The 23443-nt window shown below is 37.8% G+C and overlaps 3 protein-coding genes across 7 annotated transcripts in view; 1 reads left to right on the forward strand and 2 right to left on the reverse strand.

The window, feature by feature from the left end:
* Positions 1 to 8022: 8022 nt before the first annotated feature.
* On the reverse strand, positions 8023 to 9098 carry LOC135942525 (thyroid transcription factor 1-associated protein 26). Its single transcript, XM_065488666.1, has 4 exons — positions 8976 to 9098; positions 8673 to 8801; positions 8357 to 8492; positions 8023 to 8295 (listed from the first exon to the last, which is right to left on the reverse strand). Exons 2-4 carry the CDS (start codon positions 8770 to 8772, stop codon positions 8049 to 8051), a joined length of 483 nt encoding a protein of 160 aa, XP_065344738.1. The 5' UTR covers positions 8773 to 8801; positions 8976 to 9098; the 3' UTR covers positions 8023 to 8048.
* Positions 9099 to 11075: 1977 nt separating this feature from the next.
* LOC135943357 (zinc finger CCCH domain-containing protein 11A-like) lies at positions 11076 to 15221 on the forward strand. Of its 2 annotated transcripts, none has more exons than XM_065489850.1 (5): positions 11076 to 11237; positions 12502 to 12612; positions 12680 to 12920; positions 13046 to 13165; positions 13825 to 15221. In XM_065489850.1, exons 2-5 carry the CDS (start codon positions 12559 to 12561, stop codon positions 14982 to 14984), a joined length of 1575 nt encoding a protein of 524 aa, XP_065345922.1. In that variant the 5' UTR covers positions 11076 to 11237; positions 12502 to 12558; the 3' UTR covers positions 14985 to 15221. The 2 variants fall into 2 exon arrangements, with proteins under 2 accessions (XP_065345922.1, XP_065345923.1); XM_065489851.1 differs by lacking the exon at positions 11076 to 11237 and adding an exon at positions 11627 to 11740.
* The window catches only part of LOC135943356 (paired box protein Pax-6-like), a 58582-nt gene continuing 50346 nt past the window's right edge, over positions 15208 to 23443 (reverse strand). For 3 of the 4 annotated variants that reach the window (XM_065489846.1, XM_065489845.1, XM_065489849.1), the window contains 5 exons: positions 18578 to 18754; positions 17980 to 18062; positions 17574 to 17809; positions 16811 to 17049; positions 15208 to 16494 (listed from right to left, as the gene is read on the reverse strand). In XM_065489846.1, the coding sequence (XP_065345918.1) occupies positions 16412 to 16494; positions 16811 to 17049; positions 17574 to 17809; positions 17980 to 18062; positions 18578 to 18754 (818 nt within the window). In that variant the 3' untranslated portion in view covers positions 15208 to 16411. The remainder of the gene's footprint in view (positions 16495 to 16810; positions 17050 to 17573; positions 17810 to 17979; positions 18063 to 18577; positions 18755 to 23443) is intronic. The other variant, XM_065489848.1, reaches the window with a different exon arrangement.

Genomic DNA, 23443 nt, shown 5'->3' on the forward strand with positions numbered 1-23443 from the left:
ACAATGATATCACTGTGCAATATCTGTATCAATAAATTAAGCAACAACTAACCAATCTTCCATATTATGATATAGAAATAACGGACTTCATCCTCGTTGCTTGAAACTTCCTTCTTATTCTTCCAACAAGCTTTAGCGTCACAGTAGCGCCTCTTTGATAATAACTAACTAAATAAAAACTAAAACCCTACTTTTATTACACTAAAACAATCAGCTTTGCTTGCAGGTGACTCCTGTTCATTATTACTTTTGTTCGGAATTAAATTGACCAGTGGATCAAATATATATTGTATTGGATTTTGGGAATACTCCTTTTGAGAAAACGGTAAATTTTAGACATCCAGTAAAATAACATGCCCCAAGTCAAGTCTCCAGCTCATCATTTGAAATTCCAAAATAAATTATGTCTGTAGATTTTGTCAAGGTGGTGAAAATCATATCTCTTTTCAATGGAACTTATCTCCTTTTGTGGAGATGTGCGTGTATTTTTTCCCAAAGTACAAGCACTCAATAGAGTATTGCAGAAATCGGAATCGCATATGATAGAAGTTTAAACATCGTGCATAGTCATAAAAATATTTAAGATTGAAATTGAGCCCGTAAGTGATAATAATGATAACACAGCCGCTGACCCAATTTCGGTAATTAGCATGCTACTGAATGTCGGAACTTAAGCAAGGTGTACTACGTGCCGACGCCGGTGCGGAAACGTTAGCGGGCTAAAAATGCTAAATCATTTCTGCTATCACACTCACACAGCCGCCAGATCAAAGCCAGTGGGCATGCCATGCACAAAACCGAGGCTCACCGCTGCTGTTTATTTTTTCACTGCGGAACGTAAACAATAATAATGAGAAGACGCACCGCAAACGGAAAACGCTCGTTTTGCATAGAAGCCGCAGAGTCTGATGAGCAGAGGAAAAGTGAGAGTTTTTCTCTGCACCGGCGACTCCAATTCTAAATGAGCCTCTGTCTACGTGCGGCATTTGGATGGCTGTTTTCATACCGCGCGAGTGTTATGTCATCGTGTGCAGGACGTGGTTTCGCTCTGAACATACTACTTAATAGATCGCTTTTTTATTGCTCTATGATGCACTATAGGGATTTTGACAAACAGCCCATTGTCCGCGGCTCAGTGCAGCGAGCGAACACTCACGTGCGTCCACCTGTCGGTAGCTTTCACGCATGTGCGCACTTGTTTAGGTGCAATCCCTTATTAAATTTCAGTACCGGTCTAATTGCCATTCTTTTAGATTTCGGAATGAAATAATGACGAGTCAACTTCTGGCACTGCGCAATAAATGTGTTAATTTAGCACTTTTTATGGATGTAATAACAAAGCTTTCAAATCTGCAGCTCGTCTATGCTAACCAAAATATTATACATATTACATACACTTAACGTTTTAAAGAACATTCAACGTTGTAATAATTGCTCAATAAAATCTTGGTCTAAGTGCCTGGAAAAGTTATTTTCTTAATATATGAAAAAATGCAATAAATGGTACGTGGCTTGAATATAGGGAATCCTGTAAAATTGTTTATTTGGATCGCAAACTTTACTCTAGAGCTGTGAGTACACAAGGATTAATGATTCTTTAAATTAAGGCCGGCCAAGTCAAGTCAAAAGGAATACAGTTATTGTGTAAGTCTATAGTGCTGCATTATTTTGTTTTAGCAGGCGTGAAATTAATCCGCGCAATCGCTCACTTTCAGCAAAGTGGCTGTACCGATTCTGGGTTACGAAACTGGCATAATATTAATGACGCGTGATGCTGGATGAAAGAGACGGAAATTGAGAGCCGAAAATATAGAGCGTGTGCGGTGAACATGGTAAGCCACATTCTCGTTTGCAATTTCGGTTTCATTTGTTTGTGTTGTCGCAACATTTAATGTGGCCAGACTTTTCATGAGCTATCTTTAAGTTTTTATCGAGCAGTGGCAGAAAATTGCATGCAATAAAAAACTTCATAACAAGGTGCGAGCTGGATACGACACAAACACCTGAAAATGAACAAATTTTCTGCAAAGGAAAGATAATCATACAAAATCTGTTGCAATGAATGACAAATAGTTTTTCCCTTTGTAAGTATACCTTTGTGTTCTGCCCGCTTGTACCTTCTTAGTTTCGCATGCGGCAGTTAACAAGCAACTAAAAAGTGTTTATGAACTGCGTGATTGTCATAAACATTTTAAAAATCGAAATGTTTGTGTATATATAATGTGACTTTTCTTTTAATAGGATATTAGATGAAATCACCTGTTCATTGAAATTATATTTTAATTTGTTAGTCTGAAGCTATCTAACCAGCGTTAATTTCTTGATATTATTCAACCTTCCAAGGGTGTGCTCTAGGGTATAACCCAACCACTATAAAGTGAAAATTTCTTGACAGTTTGATTGATTTCGCATCAAAACATTTTTGGTTAAGATCATAAAATTAAATCAGGGGCAAGGCATGTGCATGAATTTTGAATGGAGAGTATTCGTTTCTTTGTTGAAATTACATTTCAGTTTGGTATGTACCTAACTAAAATAGAAAACAAGAGTGGCCAAAAACATTTTCGCGCCAATCAATAGTGCAAATAGAATCTGCAAACTTAGACAACTGTGTTAAAAACATATCCGGACCAAATCAGCGGTGTCGGCCAAAACACAAGTAGAAAAAACTTTCTCTGCTGGACAAGTGAGGTAAAATATTACGTTATAGATGCTAATTTAATCTGGGTAAGTGGTGCACACAGCACGCTGCTGATAGAAAACGTATTATTGCTCGCACTGGCTCGCGCGCGCGATATTTGTGACGCCGAACAGGTTTCGCATAACCGACTTGTTTATAGCGCTCGCCACGCACATGATCTTGAAACCGAAAGTTTTCCTTGTGCGAAATCCGTTTGTTTTCAGGTGCGGCTTCCTTACTTGCTTAAGTCTTTTCATTAACACAACCATATGTGTACTAACCTTGAACTTTTCACTGTACAGTGTGCGTGCATCCTCATGTTGACCAATTTTCAGCTAAACATTTAAACTGGGATGAATTCATTGAGTGCACATAAACGTAACAATAATTTGATTGTTTGCATGGTTCAATTCCTTCGAATTGTTCACCGTCACAATCAAGGCGGAAATTTTACGGTTCATTTTGTGTCCTTCCTCGTTGACTCAAATACTGCATAGCACCGTTGCTAAATTTTTTGATCAAAAAGACGTGTTCCTATTCGTAACAGCTCGTCAATCACAGTCAGGATAATATCGTTTGTCTTTCATCAGTAGGTGAAATGTGAACTGTCGTGGAGAAGAGAGGTGCGCCCAAGGAATTATACGAATTTTGTTATCAAATTAATAAGCTTCAATTTTTTGATTAGACATATTTTCTAATTTATCAACGGTGAAATGACTCAAAAAGTAAAGGTTAAAACTGCTATTATAATACCAGTTAGTGCAAAAGTACGTTGAGACGTAAAAACATTTTTAAAGAAAAATAATCACGTTAATTAAGTGTTAAATAATTTCATAAATATATTTTTATTGGAAAATACACGACAAAATTTAGTGTTTAGCATTGTTAGAGGATTTGACGGTATATGTAAATCATGAAACATTTTCCTCGCATTTTCGTTGATATTAAGAGGGAGAAAACAAGGATATTAGATTATCAGTAGTTGTGTTACGATCACAGAACATGTAGAAAGTGGCCTCCAGAGCAAAAAAACTGCGATCTTTAAAAGAGCCATCAGATCACTAAGAGCAAAAAGTAAATGCATCGGGCTCTCTAGCCAACCATCAAAAAGGCAAACAAAATTCCTGGACGATTCGAGTCGCTTCGTAACACGAGTTTTCACACTAGAGTGTCTCATACCTTTCTCCCATTTAACAATTAGTCTGGCTTCATTGTTGCCTTGTTGTATAATCTGTAGACGAACTCGCTGCCTGGTAAATGATTACGAAAGTGTCGACTTTTTTGTCAATTTTGCTACTTCCTTTCTCGCACAGAGAGTGAAAGGCGCGGCGCGTCGATATGGCTTTTGGAACGAACACTCGATAAAAAATTTGACACTCTTTAAAACGCTCAACTTGTTGCTCTTCAGAGTCACTATTTTTTGTCCATTTTTTTGCGGAAATAATACCTCTGGCATACATTAACGTATAATCTAAAGTCTGATATGTATTTCATTTCTCTGTCCTAATCGAAATTTATGATGCTGAGACGACTGCCTTTTAAATTTATTAATAAATAATTAATCCATCAGTCACCAGCTCATTTTATATTTATTAAATGTACTAATTCTGATTGCAGTATATGGATGTAAATTTCAGTAAAATTTACGAAAATGCCTATGAATTATTCCTGTCACGTTTTGACCAAATATAGTCTGTTTTATATTCAAGTAATTTTTAATCTATTTTTAGAAATCCAGAATAATTTCAAAAGCTTTGGTGAAATCCAATTAGGAAGATTACCGCATAAAAGATTGAACTGATGACACATTACACGTTCATATGACTTTCCCGCATGTTGAACGGAATATTCAAATGCACTCGAAAACTTTCTCCGAGATATGAGATGTGAGCTCATAATCCGGTAGTGGCTTTTGGGTCTATTGTGATCAGGTGGCCAAGATTATAATTTAATTTGAATGCAAACACAATAAATTGTATCACTGACAATGAGTGCCTTCAGCAGGCAGCTCATCGTCCTATAGTGGTTACGAAATTTAATACACGATTACGCCTTTATAACGCACTGATACGCTTTGTTTGTGCCGTGTAGTATAGGTCAGTGCTGCTGTTTCTGCGATGCCATATCATGCGTTTGCAAATTCCTTTCATGTGTGATATTAATGATACAGGCTGGCTTTATATCGAGATAACTCTTAATTGGCCAGAATATTATCTTGTCTATAGGTTTCCCTATCTTGTGCTTGCTGATTTGCCCCAGGCTTAATACGGCAGGTGTCGATTATTGCGCATATGAGTTTTCCTTCACCCAAACCGTTCTGCTATTTTATAATTACACCACTTTTGATTTATACGATTGTATAGAGCACATTGTTCATATCAATTACTGTCACAATATCTGTTGCCCTGGAAAAAGTGCTCCGTATATGCAATAAAATTATCTTGGTCTCCGTGGGCGATGCCACATCTGGATTAGCATATTTTCACCAATAGCTAAACAGTGCTTCAAAGTTATTTTTGCGGGGTTTTCATATTTTATTGCGGCAAATAAAAGTATTGACTGACAATGCACGGTTGGAATAACCAATTTCCGGGTTTGTAGAAGTTTGTTTATTGAGTGGATGTTATGGCTCTATTGCGAACAAGAAAAGTACCACCGCTGTCTAGCAGCGAAATAGCAGATTACACACGCGGCTTTGAGACTTTTGTTCCCTCGAGTTAAACTGGCTACTTGAATAATTCATAAAAAGAGCTGTTGGCTAAGTCACGCAAAATATATTGAGTATTAAGCGTGCGTGCAATAAAGGATTCAAATTCCATCTTGGTCCCACAAACAAACATTTTATCTTCCCAGCACTTTGTGGTGCAAAGCAAATATGTATAGCAGAGAGCGTGATTTTTACTTCCACGCGCCACTAGTTTGCTTGTTTGAATTTCTATTGCCAATTTAACGGCAATGCTAAATTTCTCCTGCTTATATACGCACAAACAGGTCGCGGAGTTTGGTTTCAAATTAAAATTTCAAATAAATTTTCTTTGCAACTTAATGAAAAGAATCGTACCTCTTCAAGGTTGAATATCTCAACAATGAAAATTATTGCAAATAAATATCCTTGTTAACAATACAATAACTTTTTAAAATATTGAAATTGTTGAGAGCCCTTCTGCTTCAAAAAATTGCCAATATATCCTTTTATTCATGAAATGCAGCAGGGACGAATGGTGCAATTTCCTTTTCTTTGTACTCAATATTTTACTTAAACATATAATAATTTATTTTATTTTATATTTTACCCAATTGTTATACAAGTGCTGAATGACTTGCGCGCATGCCGCGTAATTCAAGATCGGAAGAGTTGTATACCCATTCATTAGTACATAAGAGTAACTTCTGGCAAAAGCTGCAATGAAAATTTGCAAATTATTTTATTTTTACTTTTTTTGAACTTAAATTCAATCGTCTTAAGCAATAAGTCAGTAGTGAACCAAGAAGTAATAAACACACTATACAAAATTGAAACATTCATAAATTACCTAGCGTGTTGAATTATTATATATTGATCTTTTCCATGAAAATTTATATTTTGACCCACAGTGGTTTACAACGAGAAAGTATACTGATTCTTTAAGCAAATTTAAATGATATGATAATTTTCTGAACGGCTTATTTATCCAAAGGGCTGATCATCAAAGTAAACTTGTGAATCAAACACGTTGTCGGTGCTTCTGAAGATGATGTAACAGAAAAGTGCAAGACCTTTGTATATTATATAGCCAAGAGGCATGCCTGACTTGAGCGCCGCTTCAATAACAACTATATATACATTACTGGTTTTTAATATGCACTGGTGCTAGCACCAGCACCTCTCACTCTCTACGTCTCCAAATATATAAATATCGAAATAGAATAGCGGTGCAACTAAAATACCTTGCTAACTTCGACCTCAGGTTACGTTGCTTCACTTTGTTACTTACCACTGAAATGGTATAGTTACGACCAGGGGCGGCAGGGCCAAGGTGAATTGAATAAACTAAAGGGAGCAGAGCAACGAGCAGCGCACATTAGGTCTGCCACTGCAATTGACAAACACGCTAAATGATTAATTTGATGTACAGTACATATGTATGAATTTATAAAAATGTCATCAATGAAATTAAGACTATTTATTTGAGATCTTCGGAAATTATTTAATACAATTTCAATTGATAAAATGGATAAAATCAAATCTATCAATTAAAAATACAGTTTAATTTGGTTGTTCTGATATGTCTCGAAAAAAATCCTATCATATCATTGAATTTTTATTTAATTTTTCATTTTGAGCCGCTCCTCCCAAAAAGAGTTAATACTTTTTGAAATTATATATTATGTCCTTTAAAAATTGCACACATTTGGACAAAAATCCTTTGCTCTTTTATATGTTGAGTGCGAAAAATTTCTTGATTTTCTGAAATAAAATATGCTGAATGCTAAAGAGTAGGAGAATATGGTAATTTACAGGTTAGCAATGTGCGTCACAGTTATTGCATCTCTACGAGAGCAGGCCAGACGTGCGTGCCTTGAGGCATTCAATGTTCATTAGGGTTTGGAAAATGCTTGTTGTAGTTGGCACCAATTTCGCAAACTTTAAATGGTTAAAAACTCTGAAAAAATTAACGCCATCATGATAAAAAAACGGGATACTGCTGTATTTTTTAAAACTGTTAGACAGTACTGAGGATGACAACCTCCTGCTATTGGCTATCAGCTAACACCTTCAATACCATCGCAAAAAATGAGTGTCAAGCTAAAGGAATCCAGCACAACCACCTTTGAGGACTTAAATCAAACCACTATATATGCAGTATAAAAGCAATAATCTGTGAGCCTACACTAACTTAATAAAATGTGTACGAGTTTAATGCAATCTTGTACTCTCGCTAAGTAAGAAATTTAACATTAAAAGGAATCTTATTCTTGGTTAGATTAACAATTATTATTAGAGCATTAAATATCTTAGTATCTGCAAAGTGAAAGATATTTTCAGGGCTCTCACTTCGACTTTGGTTAGTTTGTCTTCCTGGTTAGTCTTACTGTTACTCACCTGTTTAAAAAAATGGTCACTCTTTGTCACATGATAATTCTGACCTATCACATGTTTATGTATTACGAAAAATTGTGAGGGTAAAAATTTACCCTCACAATCCCTTTTCTAATTAACAAGCATCTTAATCCCAACTATCATGGCATCAGAAGAGTGAATAATCAGCCAAAAGAACTCAACGAGGACATGATTTAAGCGAATAATAAATAATAATAAATGTGAGTGGATAATGGTAATATTTTATACACTTTCAAACACCTTATATGCTTCATACTTCTGTTTATTTTATCGACATTGTTTTTGGATTTTCTCTAGAAGCATTTCAAGTCTGTCTTTCATAACAGGCTGACCCTTTTTAGTTTTCTTTGAAAGTCTTTTGAACCTTTCAGCTTTCTTCTCTCTGTACTCCTTCAGCTTTTGTTCCTTCTCGGCTTTTTTCCTCTCAAGTTCAGCTTTCCGATCTAGTTTCTGCTGTTTTATCCTCTCGAATTCCAAGTTTGCTTTTTGTGTTGCACTCATTTTCTTCTGCTGCCTGAACATGATAATTTTGGTTCTTAATAATGCTCAGAATTAGCATTAAATTTGAGGCTTACGTTGGCTGTCGCTGGCTAGGATGGTTGAAATCGCTTGTTGATGCTTTGGGGTCTTGAGGTTCCCCTTGAATATGCTTCAATTCCCTATAGTATTTCCTTAACACCTTCTTCTTTCTTCGATCGTCAAATTGTTGAACTGAATTAAATAAATAAATTTAGTCAAATGTTTGAGATCAGTACGAACATTAATGGGAGGTTTTTTCGTTTTGATACCACGAATCTCACAGAAAATTTTATCATTTAGATCCATGACTTTCGCCTTTATGAATATCAATTATTAGATACGGGCTTAAATTTGAATATTTTAAAAAATAACCTTTAAATTTGTGGCTGTAATGACGTTCTCGCCATTTTTTCTTGTCAAATCCCTTCTTCTTTTGACCAGCATCTTGATTCGCAAGTTCACGGTTCCTCATGGCAGTGTAGTTTCGTGTGTACAATTAATCTAGAAAACATGAACACAGAGAGGTTAAAATTCATAGGCATTTAGGGAGTATCTATGCATTACTTAATTTAGGCTTTCATACTATGAGATACGTATATTATTTATGTTATGTTATGACACAATACGTAAGCGACCACATTATAATTATTATAATATATTGAAAGAAGATTTCACCTGGATATCACTCGTGTGAATGAACTTAATGGATAATAAATTAGGTTTAATCTGAAATGAACGTAAGCACAAACAGAAAACACAACGTGCTGGTGCGAGTTGTGTGGGCGTGACACTATTTTGAGCCTTTTGAGGCATTGGATGGATCTGGTAAGTTCCAGCTCTCATGAGCACCAACATAGGAAAAACTTTCAGGATTTAGGCCATCTATATTTATTCACTAAGAAAATGACTTGCAGAGATATCAGTAGTAGTTGTTGTTAGTTTTCAGTTTTGGTTTTCAAGTTCATGGAGTCAAAAATTACCAAACTAATTCTGCAGCAGTAAAAGTTTTAGAGTAAACTTATTATTCAATGTAGATGAATAAGGAATAAGGCAGTAAAGGTGGTAAGAGAGTAAGAGGTATCTCAATTACCAATACGTCGTGGTAGCGGAGAAATTGCGCATTTTTGCGAGTTTTTGGTTCGCCCGGCGTAATTGCGCATAGGTTCTTGGTAAACCCGGTGAAATTGCGCATTTGAAAAATATTAAATTTTACAGGGGAGGGAGAAAACTGTCTCCGCGCCACAGGTTTTGGAGTACAAAATAGCTATCAATGAAATTAAATGCCTATTTTATAGCTTTAAAAAATGGTTTAAATTATTTTTTATCAATGCGCGATATAACGACCATAAACGGCCTTGTTTAACGAACGTGCCCGAAAGATATGCATGGTTTTTGTAAGAATTTTTATTCTACCTACAAATATTATGAAATCTGGTTTTAAAATTATGGTGCTGCTTTTGCCTTGGATGTTTGGGAATAGATTTCTTTAATATTTCTGCCACTCATAATAATTTAAAACCAAAATTATGTCGATAGCAATAAATCACAAGAAAAAAACGTTTCAACTTTCAACACCTAAGCACGGCGTAGACGAGTAATAATTGTCTTCTTCAAACCAATTTAGTTATTTTATTCATTTCAAGACGAGTCAAACGGTGCGTATTTCTTTTGTAAATAGGACCACAACCTGAGATTTGGTGCTTATATCGAGCATTTTATTGCATCCATCTCGATAAAAAAACTTTGTGGCACCCGAATCTAGGGTTTTAGTGGTCCTATTTACAATAAATACGCACCGTTTGACTCGTCTTGAAATGAATTAAGTAACTAAATTGGTTTGAAGAAGACAATTAATCGTCAACGTCGTGCTTAAGGTGTTAAAACGGACGAAAAATGCTAAATTTCACGTTATTAAGGGGGTTAAAAGGGGGTTGGGGGGTTGGTTGGTCTCATACCCCTTTAGTGCACTTGGGGACGTCGAGACGAGTCTAACGGTATGCAGTTTTTTAATACCGGATGATTAGAAGTTTAGATTTGGTCGATTATCTTTTTTACCGACCTCGAAAAACGGGTTTTCATATTTTTCAGTTTATATTAAAAACATTTGAAATTTTGACGTTTCTAACTTATTTTTTTGTGCTCTACAAAATGGCTATAAAGAAAATAAAAATTTTCAACACGATCATTTTCAAATTTGAGTTTAAAATAAAATTATCAATTTTAATGACCTTGACCTTTGACCTATGACTTTGGGGTCAACATAAAAGTTGTTTGCCTTGTTGAGACGAGCAAATCAGTTTTTTAATTTTGGTTCTAGGACCACTCTGAGCAAAGTTATGAAGAATTGAAAATTTTGGCTCATTTACCATATTTAGGAGGATACAAATTATAAAAAACGTCACTAGATAGCGTTCTAGTGCTCGGATTGGTTTGAAATTTTTGTCAAGCATGTATTGGAGGGGGAGAAAACAGAATGTGCATTAAAATGTGTTTGGTTCAAAATGTCAGATGCGCACTTTTCAAGATGCGCAATTTTCAAAATGCGCAATTTCACCGGGCGAACCAAAAACTCATGCGCAATTTCTCCGCTACCACGACGAATACCAACATCAAACTGCTAAACTCTTTACTGTTTATCCATAGTTGAGCTCTTAAATAATTAATATTTTACTTGAGGCTTAATTAAAATCACCAGAGTTTTAAAAAAACGTTGCTTTTATTTCTAAAACTATTATTTAGTTAGTAACCCAGCAAAATATAGAAATTTCTCTTGACTCCTTTCAGTGCTCCCCTCATACGAAAGCGGATTCCTTTCCATCGGCCATCTTTATCTTTAGTGTGTTGCACGCTGCACTTACGTTTGTCTCGCTCGGCACTTTTAACGATTGATATAGACAGCCAGATCCCTGAAATATACCTATTTCATCACTTAAAAAGGTAAATAAGACTTGAAAATTTTACTCATTTGCATAATATGGTAAAAATAATTGAAATAGTGGGTTTGACGAGAGATTAAAATAGTACAATATAGTGCTCTTTTGTCTCCTCGACGAGCTCTCTCCTCTCCCTGTTACACAACATTAACGACATTTTTATCCTTAACTAGCTCTGGTAGTTAAGCGTCTTCAACAATAATCTATTTAGATTAACTATGTATCTAGTCTGCGTTCAGGTTCTTTTTGTGACCCCGTTTGTGGCCACTTTAGAAAAGTTCATCTATCTATCTATTATGTACTCTCCTTAAACTGGAGTGGCCATTTTTTGAATATGGACGCTACCACTGTATGGTTGTGTTGGATTGTGTTATTCGTGACTCGGTTAGTGACCATGACCACTTGAGAAAAGTTGTTCGTATTAGCATTATGGAGAACTCAAATTTCTCGGTAGGATAGGGCATTAACATTGATTCTTCCCATTAGACCGATAAGTGAGCGGAGAGTGTGAGTCCACCATAACGGGATTTTGGCACTAGGGTGGCTTATTATTGAATCTGGACGCTTCCACTATTTTTTTTATGATTCAGTTAGCGTCCAAACATGGAAAAATTATAGTTTCCGCTGGGTTACTTATCTCGCCAGGTCTAATTTTAAAAGTATGGGTGGCGAAAAGTGTAAGTCACTGCGAATAATTAATTTTTCCATTCTCGTTTGTGACACGGATATGTAGTGACCACTTTAGAAAAGTTGTTCGTCTTGCTATGGTAAAGATACAGTTTCTGCCGGGTTGCACATCTCGCCAGTTCTTATGAGAATCCCATGTTAAAGTAGGGGTGGCGAAAGCTGTAACTTCGGCGGCGAAAACCGACTTTTCCATATTAATGGGATTTAGGCACTATTGTAACTTGGAACAATAATAAATTAAACTTTTAGCCGTGACATTTTCGCCACATATATTGATTAGTTACAGTTTTCGCCACCCCTACTTTTACATGGGATGCTCATAATTATATAAGAACTGGCGAGATGTGTTACCCGGCAGAAACTGTAACTTTACCATATTACATAAAATGGATAAATGGGATTCTTATAAGAATTTAATAAGCTCTCTATTAAGAACTGGCGAGATGTGTGACCTGGTGGAAACTGTATTTTTCCCTATTTTTTACTTCGCACGCTATTACCACAGATAATATAATATATTGTGTTGTTTTATTCAATTCATTCTCTATAAATATCCTCTAATATTTTAATAATTTTTCCAGTGGTCAATCGGACATCGTCATTGTTTCATCTTGAGTTTGGGATTAGTCAGGATCAACATGGATCAAAAGATGGACGACTGCTACTTTTACTACTACTCAACCTGCGCTAAAGTATGTGATCAAATTCTCGGAATTCTAGAAACGAGCCTAGCATATTCATAATTGATTTGAATTTCAGGGAGACGCATGCCCTTTCCGCCATGAACCAAACGCTCTTGGCACTGAGTCAGTGTGTCGGTTCTGGAAACAGAACTCTTGCATCAAACCACATTGCACCTTCCGACACATGGAGATGACAGTGGACCGCAGCAAAATCGCTTGCTACTGGGAGTCGCAGCCAGGTGGATGCAGGAAGCCACACTGCCCCTTCTTTCACACTGTGAAGCCGCTCACACCCACCAATGATGTCGTAAAGACCAGTAAGTAGTGTATTCTCATTATGCGTTGCAGAGAAAATCTTTTTTAAAGTTTAATTAAATTGATTCGGCTCTGAATCTAATATCTTGTTGAATGTGTCAAATTATTATCATATTTTTCCTTTCAGTGTTCCTGCCAGCTCGTGGCAAACAGATCTCGCCTAAGCACATCACATCTATGCTTGAAAATTCGCCGCAGCTGACCATGAGCGCCAGTCTGGACCCGCTGGTGGTCAACTTCGAGGAAGGTATGCGCTTTCTGTGAGCAAGTGCTGAACATTCTTGCATGATTGGAGATAGGAAATAAGTGCATGTTTCAACTTCATACTAGGTCATGAATATCACTGCAATTTTGCTTATTAAGTTTCTTCTTTTCTGCCCTGCTGCATTTTTCTAAGACATAATGCATGAGACAGCTTGTAAAAATTCTTTTGCTTATTGTGTACATTGCTTCTTTCCTTAATAAACTCTCTTCATCAAGCATTGTCATTTTATTTAGTCAGGTGTGTTCTAGCAATTAATAAATGCATAATTGGTGTAGATTGTAAAAATGCTCATTGCGTCTAATATATCAACACTGCTTTCACTATTGCTTTTGTAATAATGTTGATAGTGTGATAAATTTATGATTTCCAAATGTTATAATAAAAAATCTTACATTACCTGAAGTTGTAGATATTAATTATTAAATTTGTGGTATGAACTATAATCAAAATAAATTAAGCATGTATAGTAAATAAATACGCTCTCAAATTTGTTTTCCATATTCTCTATTTTTCTGCTTCATAACTAAGTCTCAAGTGGTGAATAGTATTAATTCTTTGTAGCTGTTCTCTTCGGGGTAAAAGTTATGTGTCAAGCGGCAGGACGCATTTTTTCAATTCTAATCGTTGACATATTGTTTCAGAATCTGACGATAGTATCCCATCAGTGTCTCCCAGGGTGAGAAATTCTCCAAAATGCAAAACATCGGAGCAGAAACGACTAGACAAAATTCAGTCTGACGCAGCTGCTTACTATCAGTATGATAACCAGGGAGAGGTTAGCCAAGCGACGGAGGACTGCCGCGAACGACTGAAGAGAAAGTTGGTGCTTACAACAAGCGGGGAAGATCTCAGGAGCAAAATGCAATCACGGCGGGCTGATGAAGTCGCTGTCTCAAACGTAGAAAATATCAAAGTCCTCTCTATTGCCGAGATTCGGGAGAAGCGGCGGAGAAAGTTCGAAGAGACGGAGGAAGCGACGCATCCATCTGCGTCCCGAGAGCCAAAGAAAAGAATCACTTTTGATTGCAAGGAGGCTCCTGATGTGAGAGTAGAGATCATAAACGATGTACCTGAAGAAGAATTAGTTGCGAGCAAGAGGATGAAAAGGCCGCCCTCGCCTGTTGTCTTTGACATCTCTGAGAAAAAAGACAAGAAAGCGAAAAAGGTTAAGAAGGAGAAAAAGGAAAAGAAAGAGAAGAAAAAGACTGAACGCAAAGTAAATGTGCTCAATGTCTCGAACACAAAGCCGAAGAGCGTATTTGAGAGAGTTGCCTGCCCAAACAAACCCATTGTGGCTGTTCCTGCGAGGAAGCGATTAGCTGACGAGACGCCATCTGTGTTCAAAAGGTTGAAAACTGAGCCTGTGAAGAGTGTAGCGGAACCGAAGACCAAGAAGCCAGAGCGACCCCTCTGGCGGCCGTCGAGGCTTGCCAAGATGGAGGAAAGCGAACCCGAGCAGAAAGTAGTGATTGGCCTGAAGCCCAGGTCCAGCATTGTGGCCAAGCAGACTGAACAAAAGCCAGAGTCAAGCAAGACTGAACCATCTTCTGCCTTACCTTTGAAGCTGAAGAGACAGCCCATAACCATGCAGCGGGAGGAGGAGAAATTGCCAGAGGCAGAGCAAGAAAAGGAGCCCGTCGCTGTTGTTTTACCCCCAAAGCCTTCAACGACAGACGCGTCCTTTGACATGTCGCTGGAAGATGACGATTTCTGGGGGCCTTCGTCCAATGCCGATGACGTCTTTGTCAACGTTTCTGATGATAAAATACTGGAAGATATAGACGCTTTGCTACAGGAGTAAATTGTAGTTGTGAACTCCATATTGACGATTTTAATGTTGTGCTCGGTTTATTGGTGGGGAGCAAAGCACCCTTACACTGATGTGATTTTACCCAGATTACTATAATGCTGTTGTGGTTTCGCCTGCCTGCTCTTAGGCTTTTCAAAAACGTTAGTGCAATGAAATGGTTAACAGGTACACAAATTTTTACATTTGTGTTCTCTGTGAATAAAATCCTGCAACCTATTTTACACCAGATTTACTGAACTTTATTTTGAAACTTGTATTCCTTATTTACAAAGTCGAGTGGATGTCATACCCAGTTAATAGCATTAAATTTTTACAGTGATAATGCAATGGATCATTTAAATTTTACACTTTTCACGCCTTACCTTACTTAACATTAATTAATATCAGCTTAAAATGCTGAGTGTGCATTTTAACACAAAACTTTGTCGCAGAGATCATTTTGTATGTATGATTTTTGCAATCATTTTCTCTAGTGCTAATAAGTATTTTTTATATTCTATGCGTTTAATTTATTTCCAAAATTATATGAAACTCTTGAACTGCGGAGTTCACCACTGCAAGCAGTTGGCAAACAGCTAGTAAATGCCTGTGGCCTGCTTTAATTCTCACTATTGCTCGCAGGCCAGCATGATAGAGACCAATCCGCAGTCCAGCGCTAATTTCGTCCAAGTTTTCTTGCTACTGTTTTTTTGAGACTGCGCTTTATACAGAGCAATGATTTTTCTGATATACAAAGAAACGAATAATATAATATGCAATAATATTTATGACTAGGGTCGAGAAACTTAGACCGTTTCTTCAAAACAATATTTCTTCTCATTCGAGTTTTTTTTTAAATTTGCTTTCAAGTTCAGCTGTGTCCAATTATGATCCAATTTTAAAACATATAAATTAATTAAAAACATTCGTAAGAAACATAGAAATATAAATGGTAGTAAACTCAATGTGTAAAATTGCTGCTGTACAATGACTGATAATTTAACGTAAATTACAAGATATGTTTGAAACCATGACATATCTCTCAACGCCCCCAAAAAAACGTTTCCCTGCACTTAAATAACCTAGTAGTACGATATAAACCAAAAACAAATCGGGGTTTTCAGTCCAAATTTCTCAACCCCAATTCCAATACTATACAATACAACACAGTGCTTCTGATGATCATTTAAAATCCTATCAATAGTCCAAACTTCCGTTCAATTGGTAGTTTCAGGGTCGGGCGCCTGCTCATGGCTCGCTATGGGGCCAAGCTGGGGTGGCTGCCAGTGCTGTACTTCCGAGTAGTGCTGTTCGTTGCTGTTAGCATCATTGCTGGCCAGATTGCTCGTCGAGGAAGTTGCCCCTGGGGATGAGTCAGCACCACTCAGGACGCCGCTCTGCTCCACCATGGGGCACAGCGAGTCTCAGGCCCACCACTGTCACGGAAACCGAGACCATGAGTACTGTTCACCATGCTGGCCAGGTACGGCGATCGGAACAGACACTCCAGGAGAAATCAAACCTGTCAAAACGAAGAAATGTTTAATTATTTTCTTTAGGGAAGAAAGATATAAAAAAATGAAAAATCCTGTGGTCATATATTAACCATCCCAAGGATTTCTGCTTTTAAAAATTAATAGAAAAAAAATGTATATGTATTGTTGATTCTACAAATGCATGTGTTTTTTTAAAAAGAAAAGTTCGAATTGAAATCAGAATCAAAAGAAATTGGAATTTAGAGCTCTTATTATGTTTTTACGTACAAAAGTTAAATTATAAATTGTTTTGCTAGTTGAAAATTTTAAAAAGAAAAGTGAAAAAATTTGAATTTGAATTACCTGTTGAGGAGGAGCCATTGGTGCCATATTGGCCATTCATGCCCTGATAAGCTTGAGAGGGGCTGCAGGGAGAGGGTCTACCGTAGGGGCCTAGAGCCAGCGGGTCTCCGTAGTGAGAAGAGCGCGTCATGCAAGCGTAGGTGGGATCACGCTGCTGCAGGCAGGAAGCAGATGGCACGTGGCCCATGCTGGCCCCTTGATTGGCCATACTGAAGCTCGGCATTGGAGTCATTGGACCGCTGGAAATCGCAAAAAAGGGTAAAATTATTTTGACTTACAATGTAACGTGATATTCCAGTAAAACTGAAATTCAATGAACTGAAAGATTTTACAAAACTTAGCCAAATCAACTGACCCTTTTAAATTAGAAATTAGTTTTTTAAAACTTTTTTAAAATTAGTATTTGGCATAAATTTTTCTTTTTTTTCCAGTTTTGGAATTTTAGATAATACATTCTGCTACTTGATATTATTTATCAGATCCTTACAGATGTAAGATGCGTAAGATTATCTCGCAAGAAAAAATAAAATTTGCCTATCTGCGCTATCTGAATATAAATTTAAAAAATGTCTATTTAGAGTGCCAAAAATATACATAAATTCCTTTTTTCAAACAACAATATATACTGTGGTTTCAAAATTTATTTCATATCATGTTTTTTTTCAATTTTCATTATACAAATCTATATAGTTTGCTTGAAAGCAATAAATATTGATTGTTACCAATTTTGTGAGGCTATAAAAAATAAGTACAAAAATCTTACTTGTAAGTATCTGCCATGGTCATCGATGGTGGTGGAGGAATGGATGAGTACATGGGGCTGTTGGAGAAACTGGTGGTGCCGTTGACGAGACCCCTGGTGGGCGAGGCGCCCCCGCTGCCCCCTTGGTGCAGGTGTGACGGCGGGTGCTCCGGCGGCGGGGCAGCGCCGCCTCTGCGCTGGTTGCGGAGTTTCTCTTCGCGCCGCCACTTAGCTCTGCGGTTGCTGAACCAAACCTGCTGACCACACGCACTCTTGTTAGCCCACCACTGGTGCAAAACCACCCTTTCATCAACTCCCAGCCAAACTTCTGACTGGTGTGAAAGGATAAACTCAAAGCTGATTGATTCGCGTTTTTTCCGGTTAAATTGGATAAGCTCTTAATGAGTTTGAATTGAGACTGTCTTACCTGTATTCGAGCCTCGGGAAGACCGATTTTGGCAGCCAGCCTTTCGCGGGCGAAAACGTCGGGATAGTGCGTTCTCTCAAATTCTGGAATAAACCAAATGTTGCTTTATTAGTTTTTGCTGTTACAGATTTCAAGTGTTTTTTTTTCGTAATTTCTCATCACAACTTGATGATCTTTATTAATTAGTGTTGACACTGCCGAGAAGGTGACAAGTATGGTTGACGAATGGAGTTAACAAGGCATTAAGGAAAATGCAAATATTAGCTTGAAAGAGGCAATCAAAAGGGTTCAAGTGGAAGGCGTGGAGGATGTGTTGCGTGAAGGCGCTGGTTTGAAGAAAAGATGATAGAGCCGACGACCGGATAGGACAAGGCGACACTTTCTTATCGATAATCAATACTCTCCACGTCGGATTATGTATATATGTATGGAAAAAATTCTCTCGCGCCGCTGTCTTTTCTCGCTCTTTTACATATTGAAACAGAGTGTAAAGAGGATGAATCCATCTGCAAACTTTCCCCCAATTCCCGCAGCCAACTGATCAATCACCCCTCGACTATCTGGGCTATATATATTTTTTATTTTATCAGTGGCTCACCTTTCTCCAGACTCTCAATCTGCTCATTAGTGAAGGAGGTCCTGTTCCTCTGCAATTTCCTCTTGAGCCGCAGACGTGCCTGGTCATCGTCAGTGCAACCCACAGGAGAGTCGCCGCAGTTCGAGTTGTCGCCAACGGAATTCGTCTCGTCGGAGGGGACGGCATCCAAATCTGTCACTGTGACAGCCAGAAAAGAGTTTCAATGTCAATTCGCATTTTCTTTTGGTTACAAATCGTGTGAAATATTAAAGGAAACCCTGACAGTTTAAATATTTAAGTTATTATTGATCCATCTTTCCATACAAAATGCATTTTTAGTTCAATGTGTCTTTCAGCGATTCCATTTTTGCATAAGACCACTTGATTTTTTCATGATAATTGATATATCATGAAAGCCATTTATAATAATTATGAAAAATAGAATTTATTTACGAACCATGTTAAGATATTTTGGGGCATATATAATTAGATTAATTATTGTGCTCGAATTCTCTCGAATGCTCCAAAAAGGCTGCTTATCTTTGGAGGAAAACAAAACTCCGCGCAAGGAAATTCAAAATGCAACGGCATCGCACGCGTTTCGATTATTAATGGGCAAACTTGAGCCCCCCATTGGCGCGTGCGACGTATTTGGCGCTAATAGATATTTCGTCAGCCAACACACTGCTTCCCTTATCACTTTTCAGTTTTCCATTATACACGCTGTGCCCGCCAAGCAGGTTCCGCTTGCTCCTTCTCTTCGTGGAGCTGTTTATAAATTCTTCTTCTCGCTGAGGAAATTTATTTTGCACGGCACCAAAGGGGGCGAGATATTTTGGGGTGGTTTGCACGAGATAACGCAAATAGTGGCGGCGGCGGCAGAGCCGGTTGGGAAATACCTCTCGCTCTCTCCTCGGGCTCTCTCTCTCTCTCTCTCTCTCTCTCTCTCTCTCGGTGGCTCTGGCGGCGCTCCCTTTATTACTAAATAATATTATGGGGAGGCAAGCGAGCTAGTTGGTTGGCGAATATTGCAGCCAGGAGGAGATGTTACGGGCGTGACCGTTCAGCCAGAAACTCGCTGATAAGAAACCTTTTCTCTACCCCTCATCTGCTACACAAATATTATATTCGCAGAGCACTCCGCCAGCTACGCCGCCGTAGAGAAAAGCGGTAGAGGAGCCGCCTCTCCCACCGCAAAATATATTATTTATTAAATTCTCAACTATTAGAAATCTAACGCCGCAACTTTGTACTTAAAATTAAATTAGAGAGAAGATGTAGGGTACAAGTTTGATTGCCACTATAGCTACGGATTTTTGGGGTGGCAGAGAAAAAGCAATTCTTTGTTTGCGCTTCTTATTATTTGCCTTTCGTTTTTTCCGACGTCTCCGTCCCATAATACGACCGTTAAATGCGAGCATAATTATTATTTTATTAGCATGCGTGTGCACTCTTTTGAAAAGTAACAGCTCAATTGCTGTCGACGTGCAGACAGTCAGCCCGATGGCGTCTGTGCTCTTAAAATTTAAGAACCTGTTCTTCTGCATTTCAAAGTGAACATTTTATTCACTGAACGCAGCTACCATTTATTTCATCCCCGAGTTCACAAGCTTATAAAAAGCAAAAAATAGCGGAGAGGCCATAACTTGTTGACTCTGAAATCAGGACCACACATAAAATAGACGTCCAATAGAAATTCGTTTTCCCCTTTAAACCTTTAAATTTCTTTTTGATATTTCATTGTGATGCTAAAACGAGCAGTTTAAAAGAAAAAGGGTTGGAAATTGCTTGCACAAAACGTATTTTAATGGAAACAATAAATAAAATATCTCGAAATAAGCAGTTGATGAAACTTTCATGAAACCGAACCAACAGCTTGCTCCTTTATAAGGATATTATTTCATTTCCCGGAGAAAAACGGTATTGCAGCCAGTCGAGTGGCTGTTGCACTCTAAGTCGTTTTAAAACACAATAAAGACCACCTTTTCGAACTTTCAGCAGCTCAAGAGAAAAATCGCTGGCGTGCTTTATTACTATGTAAATAATATCTCACGCTTGGTTGAGCTGTGATAAAAGCAAAGTGCAGGGAGAGAACATGAACGTCAAGTGCAATTTTTAAAAGTCGCCCGTGCATGCAGCACACATGCAATATTAAAAAGCCCCGTGTGCCAAAGCAGCGTTTATTATGAATATTGGACTTTTATCGCGTAACGTGTGTCGAGTATTTCATGCATGCCGCACGCGCTTTTGAGGATCATTTACCTGTGCATTATAGAATGTTGAGTGTGCGAGCATTATTACGCTAGCTTGCGTTCATTGTTCTTCAAGCGACGCTATTTTGCATTATTAATAAAGTTCCGTTTTTTATCAACTGCGAGAGCGTAATTGTACTCAGAATTGGCTTAAACTAAGCAGCAAAGTAGTTTTCAGGCCTTGATTTGATTTTGCTTAAATTAAATTGTTCTTAGAAGTGCTAGATTTTACTTGCTGTAGAAATATACGTGTGACTTTGAGGCAGTGTACCTTTTATGCACAGTCAGACACGACTCTGGATGTTTCTCTGTTATAAACTGCTGTTTCGACAAACCACGAGTTAATTTTCCACTATCGAGTTACATTACCCATTTCGCCGAGCAAAATCGTCCACGAGTTACGCGAATATTAGCATATTACTGCGCACACAAATGGCAAGCAATCTGAATAAATTTGAAATATACCCGGCGCCGTAATGAAATTTGCATCCGCGAGAGCTGGCTGCATTAGATCCGAGCGATAAATATATCCAGCAGGCCGAAGCCGAATCCAAAAATGCAAAAGAAGCCGCGACACAGCAGACACTAGTAATTGCCAACTCGAACGCGGCGCGCGCCACGTACATACATACATAATAATAAAATAACGAGTTGGCTGGCTTTTGGGGAGTAAAATAATTTCTCAGCGGCGGCGGCGGCTGCATTAACATAATTTCGCAGCCGTGTGAGATATTATATGCAGCGGCGAGAGCAGAGCTAGCAAGAAAAGAAAACGAGGGTAACAATGAATCAGAATAAATACGGTATAAAAAGGCAGCAGGGGAAATGTACAGCAGTTTCGGCGCGAATATGTACAAAAGCAGAGTACATGGGCATAAAAAGAAAATTATTTACACTCTAGCGAATCTATTTGAGCACGGGGCAGAAGAGAGAACAACACCATCAGGCGGGCGAGATCGCCGCCGCGGCCGTATTACGCTCGCTGTACCCGAGCGAGCGAGGCAGTTGGAACGAGAATATCGTCTCGGGGGTGGAATGAGCTTGTGCATGGGGTGCGGAATTTGCCGTTGTGCACAAGAGCTGGGGTGGATTATTATGAAGTGGCTAATGAACGAGCCGAAGAAACGCTCGTTTTCCCTTTTTTCCACTGCGCGTATGATATTAATAAGGGATGAAGGCAATAAGTATGGAAAGAAGAGGTATACTCTTCTTCTTCTTTTCTTAAAGGCGGGGGTGATAAATCAGGTCTGCCTTTATGGCTGCAGGAGGGCTGTAAATATTTGCTTGTTTGTGTTGATGTTGCGAACAAGTAGATTTTGAGTTATGTAGTTAATACAAAGGGACATATTTATCTATCTGGTTCGCTATCAATAGGCCAACACTCTGTAGCATGGGGGGTCTTGGCCTGTTGTCGGATTCTATAATCTCTATTATCGCCCTCCTATATCCTACATCGTGAATAATAGCGAAAGAAGTAAAATTCGACAGGATTCTTTGCTTTTCTAAGTAAGCGTGAAAATCAGATTGGAGGTGAAGTTAGGCAACGTCCTTGACTTGCGTGTTGCGCAAATTGCCTAATCATAAAAACTCGTGATAATGTTGAAGCAAGAAGCAAGATTTGAAACAATTTAACGGACACAATTATTCTTTACAAACATAGAATCTAGTTTTTTATTGTGAAAAAAAAAACGAAAAAACGATTGGATTTTACGGATTCTTTTAACTAATTGTAGAGGTTTGGTCTGTATTAAGTTGTGATATAAAAGAGCTATATCTACCCTCTTTACGAGATTTTATAACAAATATTCTTCTAGAAAATAAAGAGTGCATTTGGACGTACAATATTTTAATAATTATAATATTTTATTATTAATTTTTAATGTCGCTACGCAATATCAAAACTTAATTCCAAAATTAAATCTCAACAAATATTCGTTTGAAAGAATTACTCGCATTTCTACAGAAAATGCAGTCTCTAGTGCAGTAGAATCTTTATCTTCTGCAATCTTGACGAATGAACATTTTTAAATTTTTGTTGAACGAATCGATTGAATTTAAATCTAGCAGCAAATTATCTCCACGATTGAGCAACTATCAAATTTTCATTCTTTTTAGCTGTATGGTTTAATTGTGTCTAATTTGTTTATTATCGATTTTGCTAAAATTATAATTTTGTCATCATTTTCCTCATAAGCTTCACAGCAGCGTTGAATACATCGCGACGGTACGAGAGTTTTAATTTTTCAGTGTGGGTTCAAAGTTTTTTTTTATTATTTTGGCCTAGAGGAGCAACTTATCCACACATCCATAAACTAAAGACTTGAAAGTCTTGAAATACAGCTTAGGAGCTCTACTCTGGTCAAATTTTATGCTTGACGTGATTTTTTATTTTTGACTATTTAAAGAGGTTTAAATGATATTCCTTTAATCCTCTATGAAAATGCAACGGCGAGAGAATTTTTCCGCTGTTTACTGTTTGCGTGAAACATAAAATGCAGTATTCCCATCAGAAAACTCGAGACGCGTGATTTTCATTTCCCGAGCGGCGCGCGTTTCTTTTTCCAGGTGACCTGGCACAAAAATGGGTGACTTTAATGGCCGCACAACAAGCAAAGGTGTGCAGTCAGCAGCATGA

The sequence above is a fragment of the Cloeon dipterum genome, chromosome 4 (assembly GCF_949628265.1).
Source record: "Cloeon dipterum chromosome 4, ieCloDipt1.1, whole genome shotgun sequence".
Taxonomy (NCBI): Eukaryota; Metazoa; Arthropoda; class Insecta; order Ephemeroptera; family Baetidae; genus Cloeon; species Cloeon dipterum.

Bases quoted from the DNA above. Each gene is read 5' to 3' on its own strand.
- LOC135942525 (XM_065488666.1), bottom strand. From the start codon at position 8,772: ATGAGGAACCGTGAACTTGCGAATCAAGATGCTGGTCAAAAGAAGAAG. The intron at 8,493-8,672 runs GTTATTTTTTAA...TATTTAATTCAG, and splicing joins TTACAGCCACAAATTTAAAG to TTCAACAATTTGACGATCGA. The intron at 8,296-8,356 runs GTAAGCCTCAAA...TATCATGTTCAG, and splicing joins CCTAGCCAGCGACAGCCAAC to GCAGCAGAAGAAAATGAGTG.
- LOC135943357 (XM_065489850.1), top strand. From the start codon at position 12,559: ATGGATCAAAAGATGGACGACTGCTACTTTTACTACTACTCAACCTGC. The intron at 12,613-12,679 runs GTATGTGATCAA...TTTGAATTTCAG, and splicing joins ACTACTCAACCTGCGCTAAA to GGAGACGCATGCCCTTTCCG. The intron at 12,921-13,045 runs GTAAGTAGTGTA...TTTTCCTTTCAG, and splicing joins CAATGATGTCGTAAAGACCA to TGTTCCTGCCAGCTCGTGGC.